The sequence below is a fragment of the Uloborus diversus genome, chromosome 3, assembly GCF_026930045.1.
Source record: "Uloborus diversus isolate 005 chromosome 3, Udiv.v.3.1, whole genome shotgun sequence".
NCBI classification, from domain to species: Eukaryota; Metazoa; Arthropoda; class Arachnida; order Araneae; family Uloboridae; genus Uloborus; species Uloborus diversus.
The window spans coordinates 54,538,177-54,551,749 of NC_072733.1; the positions used below are offsets into that span (position 1 = coordinate 54,538,177).

At 31.1% G+C, this 13,573-nt stretch overlaps 1 protein-coding gene across 1 annotated transcript in view; it reads left to right on the top strand.

Moving 5' to 3' along the window:
• Nucleotides 1–13,573, top strand: part of LOC129219329 (uncharacterized protein ZK1073.1-like) — a 276,015-nt gene that overhangs the window by 68,745 nt on the left and 193,697 nt on the right. The window contains exon 2 of the mRNA XM_054853685.1: nucleotides 7,984–8,034. Within this exon, the coding sequence (XP_054709660.1) occupies nucleotides 7,984–8,034 (51 nt within the window). The remainder of the gene's footprint in view (nucleotides 1–7,983; nucleotides 8,035–13,573) is intronic.

Consider the following 13,573-nt stretch of genomic DNA (forward strand, 5'->3'; position numbering starts at 1 on the left):
GTCCAAAAACGGCAACTTAGCAAACTTAAAATGGTGGGTTAAATAAAAGTATGAGTCTAAAAAATTTTCTTTTAACACTTTTGAACTCACCTAGTAGTGAGAATTAACTAGTAAAAAAATTAGGAAAATCAAAAATGTCGAACAACACGGCCTGGGTGATTTCGACGGATTGACCCATTACCGTTGCTCTTGCTTCAGATTGTTTACAAACATTCATTGATTTGACAAGATTGCACACTACGAGATTGGCGAATTTGGCAAGGAAATTCTTACGACGACTTTGAACTAGAAATTGACCTTTTAACACAATAATAAGGTGGAGGTTTATGAAATATTACGTTTTATATTTGTTTTTGACGAAAATATAGTAATAATAACTCACCTGAAGTTATTCTAGCAGTTTATTCCATTCCTTGCACACACTGTTGATGTTGTTACAAGCGGCCATGTTGTATTTTGACGTAACAGGTCAAAGGATTGCTTCCTCCTGATTGGCTGAAAGTTAAGGTTGATCCAACTTTTTTCCAGAGAAGATAAAAAGTTGAATGGAATACGTTCAACCTCGGAAAGCATAGCACACGGGGATTTTCCGGTCGGAATTCGCTCTCGCGGTTGAGTCGAACCGAAGTTGATCGTCAGGTTGAACGAATTTCGCTACGTGTGACATGGCCTTCAGGCTACAGCAAGGACGAAGTTGCAGCCTCTGGATAGGCTAACCCGGTCGTCGGTTTGTTGAGTGTAGTTTTACCATAGTTGCGACAACCTACTTGCGTGATATCATAAAAGTTGTTCGCTTGTCCGTATATGATGCGCAGAATAAAATCAAATAATTCTATGCTTTGTTCGCAAGAGCAAAGTTACAAAACTCGAGAAATAACAAGAAGTCTGATTTCGGTTCACCTTGTTTTAAGCTAACATAACTTTTGTCTTTTTAAACTACGGGTTTGATGCATCTCCAATATCGTTGCTGGAAACAGCATTTGGATTTCACTTTCTTAAATTGCTTTTAAAGGCCATGTCACACGTAACGAAATTCGCTCAACCTACCTGTTCAACTTCAAGCTTTCATTCAACTTTCTCTTGGAGAAGTTGAACAGGGTTTCCAGGCTCTCAAACGAAGGGTTGATCCTAAACGTGGCTTCTGTCTACCATTTTAGGCGACTTAGCACAATGTACTCTGAGCGATGTTTTTTGGATGGATTTAATGAGGTTTTTTTTCTCAATTTATTTCAAAGCTGTAAATAAATTTCAGTTTTGAAAGTTGCAATCATTCGAAATTATGAAAAAATGATTTATAAACATGTTGATTTTACTAGCTCAATACAGCGATAACAGCCCTTTTACCTAATAACAATTAAAAGCAGGCCTGGATCTGTAAGTTTTGATCCCCCCTTCCCCGATAAGAATTGATTAAAACCATGGAAGCTTTTCTTCACTATTTTTTTTAAATTCAATATTATTATTTGTTTATGTTTTAAACGGCTATTTTAATTATCAGACAAAGTTTCTTTTCTTTCTTTTTTTTTTTTTTTTTGACTTATTTTGTTTTTGAGGGAGTTTGAAATTCTTAACTCCTGATTTTTTTTCCTCTCATTTTACGTATAAGTTCCTTACAAAATCAATGGACCATAAGAAACTTTTTACAATAAAAAATTTTGTTTTATCCATCTTTCTGGGTCCAATAGCAAGTTTTTTTTTTTTTTTTTTTGCAAATGTTGGTAACTCTTATGTAACTATTACGTTTTTTACACTTTGATTAGTCTTGCTGCTTTTCATAATATATTTAAAGGTTTTTTTAATAATTTTATTTGAAACGGACATTTTCGTGGCTCATATTAAGGTAATTCTATGTATTTATTTCACATTTGCTGATTTTCCCAAATAAAATCTTTTAATTATCCTGATACTTTACAGAAATTCCCAAATGTGTTTGCAACGTTGAAGGTTTAAGTGTATTCGTTTATCTAAAAAGTTTTCCAATTTCTTGGGTCGTTGCCCTGACCCCCCAACTGCGGGCATGTAGATCTGGACCTAAATAAGAGTCGATATTTATAAATAACTTGTCTAATTATGTAAAAGCTGTAATTTTTAAACCAGTAAACTTGTCTACCACTTTAAAATATGTGACAAATTTTAATAACAGCAATTATAAATCAAGTAAATGGACATTTCTGAGTTATTACTTTTAAACACTTATCTGCCCAAAACCTGACTAAAAAATTTGTATTTAGTATGAAATTGCTACAACAAATGATTCTCAGTTTAAAGTATTTTGCTTTCATACACTAGAGGAAACTTTTCGACTCTTTTGGATTAAAAAAAAATATATGTTTAGTAAAAAATCCCAAACAGAATGTTGATTCAACAAGCTACTTGTCTGTAGAATGAGAGAGATGAATAAAAGAGCTACTATTAGTATAGGATAACAAGTAATGGAAATAGCAGTATATATTGAATAGTAACAATAATAATGACTATTTATTCCTTAATTTTTTTTAAAGCTGAAAGTGAAAGGCAATGCATACATTTGTCTAGTTTAATTTTCAAACTTTAATAAAATTTGCATCTTTAGTCAACATTTACATTTATTCCCACTCTAAATCTTTTCTCCTCAAACCATGCAGCGATAAAATACTAATTTCAAATCCTTTTGCACACCATGTCTATTTCTAAGTTTGGAATGGATCAATTCAAAACTGGAGAATATCCTCTCTATTGATACTGAACATGGGTACATTGTTTTGTTTAAAACTTTCCCATCATACTTTTGCTGAGACATCCTGAATTGAGAGATAACCGCTACAAAAGCTATTAGAGTTGGTATTTAAGTTTTTGACACTTATGTCTTTGGTTGTATCAAGCAACTATTAGTTCCTCTATAAACAGAGAATATTTATATTAGAGAAAAAATTAATAACATAAAAAAAGTAAATATCACCATTCAAAATATTTAGATACTATTATACTTAACTATTGAGTTCTGATCAACTTAGTTTCAGTTTTACTCAAAAGAAAAGAGACATTGCATAAATCCTTTCTCAGAAAGCCTTTTTGATTGATAAAATTAATTGTATCTAATTGTTACAAATGAATTAAGTTATTAAAAAGTTTAAAACAAAACTACTTTGAAAACAAGCTGTAACAGTTATCCATAACTACTTTTACAGTGTAACAAATTTACAAGAAAATTTATCAATTAATTTTAATCAAACTTATTAATTGAACTATTAATTTTAATGATGTAATGTGAAATAATTTTTCAGCATCAGGAAACCATATGTGTTTATAAAAACTATCAATGTCAGTATTGGAGTTTTTAACAGGTCATGTCAAAAACAGGTTTTTTTTTGTCAAAAACCCAACCTCGTCTAAGTATTATTATTTTGCTATTGAATGTACACCAAGTTTAGTTGTTAAAATAGAAATCTTTTTAGCAATGCACAAAAAGTGGAATAACAAAATGTTCTACTTTTATATATACATGCTACTGTTTTTATATGAAACCTCTGTACATGACCCATTCTATTTTATCTTTCCAACACATGCACATAAAATTTATTACTTTAAAAAAAAATCAAAACTTAAATTTTTAAATAGTGAAGAGTATAAAGTACTTATTGCATAGTTTACAAGTTACATAGAACGCAAGAATACCAACTTTTCTACTGATTTAGGCAGGTTTGTACTACTTTTCATAGTTTGAAAAATTGGACTTAAAATGGTTCTATTGATTTAATTGAGTCATGCAGGTACATTCAATTAAGTAAGAAATTGTGAGTTGTTTTACTTTTGTTCTCTGAGAAGAACAATGCTTCATAGATGTTTTTACAGAGCATATTGAAGGAACATTGTCTTTTATAATATATACCAAGAAAGAAAAAAAAAATTAAAAAATAGTTCATTTTTTTCTCGTATTCTTTAGAGAAACTGACACATAAAATTTATACATAAACTTTATTTACAATAAATTCCATACACATACACACTCATATGTATTAATACATAATTTCAATTACATTTCAAAGTTCAACAATAATTAACTTCGCCCTGGAACAAACAGTTTTTGACTGCAACCTCTATAACTGCATCTGTAAACAATAACTTGAAATTCTTTCTCACATAATCTAAAATTAAGAAAACAAATTAGACAAGTATATATAACATGAATATTATACAGGGAGGAGGACAGGCAAAGTACCCCCTAGCTTTTATGAAATGTAAAATCAATGTATTTCCGTAAAGTATAGGCATGGTGTGTGTGCTGTTTTTAAACAATAAACATGCTATACCAGACAGCCCGATTATCATATCCAGAGACTACAGTTTCGTTTTTATTGGAACTCATCAGTCCGGAAGAGCGAATAACCGAGCTGGAGGCAGATGTCATCTCAGCGATAACATCTGCCTCCAGCCTCTGAATGTGATAACCGGGTGTCTCGTATTTTACATGCAGAAGAAAACTTAAGTAAAAGATGATAAATTGTAGCAAAAAAAAAAAAAGTGTTGTTATTAATAACAATTGATTTATGATGTGTATATACTTAAATGTTTAGGACAAAGGAGCTAAACATTTATTTCATTTATTCATTTGTTTATTTTTTGTGCATAATTCTATTGCATGAATTTAATTTGCTAAAGAAGATGAACTTTTGTTTCTATTAAATGTTTGGAAAGTGAAGCTTATCTATGAATTAATATTTAACTTTGTGTATGTGTAATGCAATATTTGGCCAATTTTGATGCACTATAACTCTGACACCAGTTGAATCTCAGTCACCAAATTGAAATCATAGATTCATATAATAAAAAGGTGCTACCTGCTACCTGTATCAATTTCATTGTTTTTCACTCGGTCCCACTTGAAATAATTTGCTTTAAACTTTGCGAAAATGCAATATTTGGCCAACTTTAATGCTCTATAACTCTAGTACCAGTTGAGTCTCAGTCATCAAATTGTAATCATATTTTCATGTCATAAAAAAGGTGTTACCTGTATCAATTTCAAAAATTTTCACTAGTCCCTTTTGAGATATTTTACTTTTAACTTAGTCAAAATTCAATTTTTTCCATTTTTGAAAAAGTTTGCAAAAAAAAAGACAAAGTTCTTAAGTTAAAATTCCTACAACAAGTAGTCCTATATTATATCTACAGAAGAAAAAAAATATAGCTGAGACTCGCCTCTTTTTACTAATTTTGTTGCACTAAAACTCGTATTTTATGCTAATTTTCAGTTTGTAATTGTTATTTTTTTCTTCACCTTTCTCACCATTTAAATAATATTTTGCAAGCAAATCGTATCTGGGGCATCCTTCTGGTGATGGATTTTGTTTTGTCCTGATAACTGTAAAATTGACCGAGTTAGATGCATTTACGTAAAACTTGTTTTTGGTCCAAAAACGGCAACTAAGCAAACTTAAAGCGGTGGGTTAAAAAAAAGTATGAGCTTAAAAAATTTTCTTTTAACACTTTTGAACTCACCTAGTAGTGAGAATTAACTAGTAAAAAAATGAGGAAAATCAAAAATGTCGAGCAACACGGCCTGGGTGATTTCTACGGATTGACCCATTACCGTTGCTTTTGCTTCAGATTGTTTATAAACATTCATTGATTTGGCAAGATTGCACACTACGAGATTGGCGAATTTGGCAAGGAAATTCTTACGACGACTTTGAACTAGAAATTGACCTTTTAACACAATAATAAGGTGGAGATTTATAAAATATTACGTTTTATATTTGTTTTTGACGAAAATATAGTACTAATAACTCACCTGAAGTTATTCTAACAGTTTATTCCATTCCTTGCACACGCTGTTGATGTTGTTACAGGCGGCCATGTTGTATTTTGACGTAACAGGTCAGAGGATTGCTTCCTCCTGATTGGCTGAAAGTTGAGGTTGATCCAACTTTTTTGCCGAGAAGATAAAAAATTGAATGGAATACGTTCAACCTCGGAAAGCATAGCACACGGGGATTTTCCGGTCGGAATTCGCTCTCGCGGTTGAGTCGAACCGAAGTTGATCGTCAGGTTGAACGAATTTCGCTACGTGTGATATGGCCTTAAGAGTCATTACATGTTTAACTAAAACCGCCGATTGTGTTTTGCTTTTTCAATAATACAGTGAAATCTGTGTAAATTGACCACTTGTGGTGCACTACTTTAGTGGTCAACTTATGGAGGTTGATTTATATGATATAGGTCTAATTCTGTACTTTAAAAAAGCGGTCAACTTAGACAGGTGGTCAGCTTACAAAGGTAGTCAACTTTACAAATTTTACTGTACCACGAATTGCGATCTTTCGCATCAAATTTGGATTTGAAACAAATTCTCGTCTTTTGATTACAAAAAAGCCGCTAAAAAAACTACTGTGTTTGTCCACTGTGTTTATTCGATGTTTCCAAATATATTTGAATATGAAGGGTTTGCTCGATTAGGGCAAAGCAATTTTAAGTCGAAAACTTTTTCGGGTATTTATGTTTTCTTGTCAGTGTTTTATTTTTTAGATTGATACTTTCTTTATTTAATGTATTTAATGCAAATTTTCACGTAATAAATGGACCTTGCTTCGCTCAAGTCACCAATCTATTTAATGCTGCGTCTTCCCACGTTGTGCGGTATATTTCTTATATTTTTGTATGCGATGTCCCAAGTTTCTTCCGATGTCAGCGAAATTAAAAACGCGAATTCCATTTTACATCAAAAGACCTTCTATTCATTCCAAAATAAACATGTAACATAGGTGCAATACATTTATCGAACATATTTACATTATTTTTCTAGGTATGAGGTTCAATATTTACATGAGGCTAATGGCTGAATGATTAAATAAGCAATCCAATAGGTTAATATTATGAAAAGTCAAACAGTTCAATTACTTTCAATTTGTCATTATTCGATTTATTAAACAACGATCTATGCGAGGAACACGCCAGACATCATCCAGTAGACAAAAATCAGTAAATATTTTAACTGTTTCTCAAAAAAAAAAAAAAAAAGGTTTCGACCCTAAATCGCTTTTGTGGCGTAACATTATCGGCCAAAAAGTATCGAATTACAAAAAAAAATATAAACAGAGAAATTTTTTTAAAAAATCATGAACTGGGCTAGATAATCTCGATCTTTTTTTAGCTTACATTCCGTTACTTGATAAGCTATGACCTTGAAAGTCGCGTTTCAATGCGGTGACGGTCCCTAATTCGTTTTTCTTTAATAACTTTGTTTCTACTGCACGGAATGCAATGAAATTTTTTTACCCAGGCTGCATTTTGGTGTCTAAACATAATTATGCAGCAAAAAATAGGGGTTCCTATTCGAAAATCAAGACTTCGTGCTAATTTTACTTTGTACGTGGTATCTTATCAAAATTTTACTTACGTAATTTTAAAGAAGACTTTAAACCAAATCGGATGACACCTTTCTTTCCTTTTTAGCATGTATAATAGCCGAATTATTAAAAGGGATTCTTTTTTTTTCTATGACTGTACCACGTTATTTCACCGTGTCTGCTTGAGACATGACATCCATTTGCAAAGTATCTGAAAGATGTCTTCCATTATTCACCGAAACTCGCTAAATTTGGCAATTTTGGCATGCTTTATGGTCTCCGTTGGACACGAAGGCAAATTCGTGTCCAACGGAGCCTTCGAAAAACTTATGCAAGAAACTTAACTTATGCAAGAAAAAAACGCGTTTTCTATGCTCCTTTGGTTGCTACTTGTTTCGATTTTATTCATTATTGCACTATTGTATGCTTTCCTGGTGCAAAAAAAAAAAAAAAAAAAAAAACCCTCAACTGCCGACTACGTTATTTTAACTTATTTTTGCTTTCTGCACAAAAGTAAACAATTCGCTTCCTATCAAAAAAAAAAAACTAAAAATATTTATTACAGTAAGCGTATGAATCATTTATGTATTAAAAATGCACTTTTATGTCATAAAATTACCTATCATGCATTCATTCACACAACGCTTTTCTTTTTCAGACTTACGAAGTAGCCACACCCAAAAGTGGGACGGTAAAAGTGCATATACAGGTATGTTTTTTTATATAAAATTATCTTCAAAGATGTATGTAAATGATAATGCATTAGTAATTTACTGTTAAAATATGAAACCTAATCAATTTATTTTTTGTGAAATGTAGAATCGATAAAACATTTCCACTGTTTTCATTTGTACATTTATGTTGATTTTACTGATTGACACTTTTAGTTCGGCTCTTTTACTCCTACATCAAACCCATCATTCCTTAAGTAACGAATGATTTTCATCCCCATTTTATTAAGCTACATAAAATCCCGGAAGCAGAAAGAGCGCGACGCTGCGACACCCATTGCAGGTTTCTTGAAGATCTCTGCAAACTGTTACTGAATCGGAAAGATATTTTCCGTATCTGCAAGGAATTTTTCGTGTTTACAGTAGAAAACATACAATTCAGAATGAAAAAGAAGCAAAAAGTAAAATAAAAAAATCAGTCTAAACTATTTAGGCGTCCCTCAGTGGCTGAGAGATTAAAAGGTGTTGCTGCGGCACCTACTGGTGCATCAGTTTTCCATTTGGTTTTAATGCCTTTATGCTCAAAAATTTTGAATTGAACATTTTACTTTCAGGCCGTACTTGGTGATGCTTTATAAAAAGCCTTACGACTAATCTAATGCTGGTTTACCTTGTAAACTACTTTTGGGTTTCAAATCTGCGTCGCAGACTGATGAAAAAATTCGGCTACTGGGCATACAATATGTTGATTTTTAGAGTTCAGAACATGAAATACAATTGACAAAGATGCAACACATTTTCCTGATCCTGGTGTGCGAAAATTGAAGGCACGGACGAGGAAAAGTGCTGGTGCTTTGTAGAGACAGTTTTCTTTACTTTTAAACATTCATTATTAGCTGAAAATATTGGTTGATATGCACAAGTGGTAATTTCGTGTTACCGCATGAAAATTATTGGAACCACGTGACTGGCAAGTTTTCTTTAAGAAATTGATTTGGAAGTTCGATTATTAATTCGTTGTTTATTTGACATTAAAAAAAAAAGTTTATTTATTTGCAGTTCGGTAACTCAGAGCAAGCCGGGGGGGGGGGGGGGCTTTTCCCGTAGGTAACTTCTGAAGGGAAGTAAATTCACCTATTTCTGTGCTTTTTAAGTTGAAACTCGATATAAAAGCTTGAAGGAGAATGGGTAGGTTCAGCAGCTTCAAGGTTTGACTCCGCTTGAAAAATTTGAAAATCCGGTGCAGTTTGTTGACGATCTTAAAATGTGTACATATCTACTCGTGCTGAATAAAAATATACAGAATTTCTAAAATGGATTTTGGCAAAATTACAGCTGATTATACCCATAAAGACGAGAAATGTTTACTTTGGAAACCATGGTAACATTTCAACTTGAGGGCACCAGTCTTTTATTTGCTAGTTGTGAATTGCACAACGCCATACCATTCTTTCAAGAATTTACTTTACTCTTTTTAGCCAGTTTTCCCGTGAAAAATAGTTATAAAGAAGAAAGTATGAAACAAGTCAAAATGCATTGGAAAAATACTTCTAAAATGTTCAATTAAATTAAATAATTAAATAAATAATGAAAAATAAAATGTCAAAGGAAGGCAATTGAGGGGCGGAATTTGTGTGCTTTTCGGTATCTCTGCCGGACTGTCTGTAAACTAATTCTGATTATTTTTTGCAGGCTGCAAATTTGTGCGTTTTACGTTGTTATATTTTCTCTTATTTTATTAAACCTTTTTTTGTTCGAAAGATTTTAGCGAGGACTCTTTGCTCCACGTTTCGTTTTTTGATTTGAAGAATTTTTCGTTCATTTCGGATATCTTCTTAAAAAAGCTTAACATTATCACCTACGGGGAAACGTAATGCATACATTAATCATGAACTAAACAGCGGATTTACTTCGGACAAACTTTATTTGAAAAATCTTTAGATGTAGAATAAGTTCATAAAAAAATTCGTTTTAATTCGGGTATGTTTTTTGAACAATTCAAAAATTTTAACGTTACAGCCTACAACTTACATTCAAACCAATAAGCTTAAAATGGCATTACAACTAAAAACTATTTTTTATTCTTCATAAATAGAAATAACTGCAAAAATTTTAGCACAATTTTAGTTTGTTTGTTTCCAGGAATAGAAAAAAGTTATCAAAAAAAAAAAAAAAAAAGAAAGAAAGAAAAACAGAAACTGCCTTTGCTGTCGACTTTGACTTAAGTTGGAGAATGATTGATTGAATGTAAAGTGAAGTGAAAGCAAAGCGCAGATGATTTTACTGAATGTAAATTATTCTTTAGATGAAAAGATTTTTATATTATTTTATATTTGGCAACGAAAAATAGATGAAGTTCGAGGGTTCTTTATTTTCATTCATAAGAAAGGGCTGCAAACGATTGTTCATTTTCTTATTCATTCATTTATTGATGAGGGTAAGGTGGGGCATTTGTGACTGAAAAATCCATTGTTGATCTTTGATTATTTTTAACTGGAAAACTATTTACAGCAAAGTATTAAAATAAAAACTGTCAGGTGGTGTACTATATATTTATGTACATAATATGCTATTTGTGGATGCACTTTTGAATTATGGTTAAAAATGTGTTACTTTTGAAAAAGGATTTAAAATATCACATTTGCCCCAGGACTGGGGCATTAATGATTTTTTGAGGGCATTTGTGATGACTGCCAAGTATAGGTACTTATTTTAGTGCTTTATCATACAGGGTAATTGTGATGAAAAATTTACATTCTGAACTGCAAGTAGCTACATTCTTAGTTTTAATATGACAATAGGTTCTTGAGAAATTAAATTTTATTATGACCCACAAATTAGAACATTTTTCAAAATTAAAAATGATACATGAAAAAAGATGTTATAACCTACAATTTATAAAGGAAACAGCGCAAAATTGTCATTTTTGAATTTGTTTAGTTTTTTGTACATTAAAGAAATCATAGCATATGTTTTTGAGTCCAACGTGAATGGTCCAATTCCTATAATATTTAGTGGACCAGCAAATATAAATGGCCTATTAATTTCTGAGATATCATCTCTTCTTGGCCATTGGAAAGTTTGGTTTTCAGCCTTGTGAAGAAACTTAAACATATATCCAGTTCCAGTTTTATTCTCTGACAAAACTCTTATATACAAAATTCGCATAATAACACTTTTCAAAATATACAGCATAATATTTCTCTAACTCGACATGATACTGAACTTTATTCAATTGTTGTTTGAGTCCATCTAAAGTCCATTCTTTTAAATCACCCAGTAAATTTAGTTGAGTTCCATGAATTTTGCCATCATCTTTATCAACAGAACTATTTTCATTTTGACTCTTTATCTCAGGGTAAGTTTCAAGTTTCCCTATTTCTTCATATTCTTCTAGTTCATCAATAATAAAGTCACTCAGAGATATATCACCATCACTGTCCTTGTTCAACTGTCTGTTAAGTTCTTCTTCTAAATCTCCGTCTACTTCGTCACTATCAGAATCTACTTGATACACTTTAATGCTTTTTTTTTCTGTTTACGTAGATTTAGAGCTTTAAGTTCACGTTCTTCCTTTTTAATTTGTCTTACAGTCTCTCTCTCTCTCTCTTTTCTTTTGTAATCTTTCATTTTCTTTCGTTTTACTTTTCTCTAGCCTCTCGATTCTTTTGCTTTCTTTTTCTCCAGTTTTTCTTTCTGTAATGCTTTCTTTTTTCCTCTTCTGCTATTCGTTGTTCTAAATAAGATTTACTTGTTAATGTTGTTGGAAAATCTATTCGACGACGTTTAGTAGCTGTTAATAAAGGCTGTTGGGTATCAGTTTGAAGTAATATATCTTCAAATGAGCATCTTGTTTCATTTTGGCTAAGTCTTATGAATTTAATAAATAAAAAAATAATACTTTATAATAAGAGCAATACATTTGAAACTTACAAACCAAAGATCTAAGTGATGTTTAAAAACATGCTTCAAAAGAACACCAACTGGTATCCATATTGGAATCCCTTTTGCCCCACACTTGTCATTACTATTGCCCCCACCCCATTTTTAAAGGGGCATAAGTGATTTCACTTAAAATAGTTGTTATAAGTGTTATAAAATTTACATTATTATAAATTTATATTGTAAAACTTCATTTAAAATAGCGCAGTACAAAAATTATATTTTTAGAACAAAAATTAAAAATTTAGTGAAAACCTTTGTAGATTATCAACGAACCTGAAATCCATGCTCAAAAGTCATGTAATAGGAAAACTCCATCCATTAAAAAGTATAATGTAAATGCATCTCAAATACTTTTGAGTGTTATATAAGATATTTTAAGGTATAAGACTGGGGTAATTTCAGACAGTAAATAATAACATCACTGGAGTAATAAACCCTGGTCACATTTGCCCCAAATCACAATTGCCCCTCCTTACCCTAAATCTAAATCATACATTTAAAATTACTTCTTTTCATTTGGTATTCCAATTTTTTTCTGTTCGTTTTTTTTTTCTTATCAACGATTATAAACAAGTATTCTCACTAAGAACAATTTGCATAAAAGTCGTTCTTCATTCGTCTATTCATTTTTTTTTTCGGATTTAAATTGAAAATTTTATATTAGGAGAAACATGTTTTTGCGATTTAGTATAACGATTTGCTCTTCTTACGCATGCACTTTCAAAGACTAGAGAAAAATGCTTGAATTTAAAATGTTCCTAGTAAAAAGTTCATTAATAGACCGAACCATAATGTATCGAAACGTAACTTCTTGTTGAAAAAATGAATTTGATAGCAATTTTATGTTTTTTTTTTTTTTTTTTGCTTTGCTTTTTACGTGTAACAGGCATATTTGATTTTTAAAAATCTGTTTTAAATGTTAAAAAAATGTATTTGAAATAATTTGCAGCCTAAGTTGAGAAACAAATTTTACTGACTTCAGAAAATTGAAGCAGGTATACCGGAAAATAGACTTGTTTAGTTTTTTTTTTTTTTTTTTTTTTTTTTTATGACGTCAAGTTACGGATTTCCTCTAATGGTTTTGATATTTCGTTGCCTTTTTACTGTTGACGGTTCAATTTCGAGAGATCAGTTTCATTTACTGCAACTCAGAGTGGAATGCGATCCCAGTTTATTTAGTGGGGGAATGTGGGACAAAGTAAAATCGAAGATAAATTACCTTTTTCAAAATGACAAAAATCAGAAATGTATTATAAAAAAATATGATGCATGAAAAGAAAACAATATATTTTATTGTAGAATTTGTATTAAAATGTTATTTTTTATTTTTGTCAGTAAATTTGAACATTCAAATAAAAGTGGAAAATTATCACTTTTGCTCATGCAATTACAATTACTGGGGTAAATTGACAACTCAAATATTTTTGCAATTTGAGTTTCTACTGATGATTGAAATAGTTTTTCCTTAAATGAATTAGTAAAATGATGAATAAGAAATGATTTAATAAGAAATGAATAAGTAAATGAAGTAATTGAATGAATAAATAAATGAATAAATTAATAATTAAAATAACTAGCTGACACTGACCCTCATGCACGTGACAAATTGTAGGAGAATGTGGGGCAAAGTTA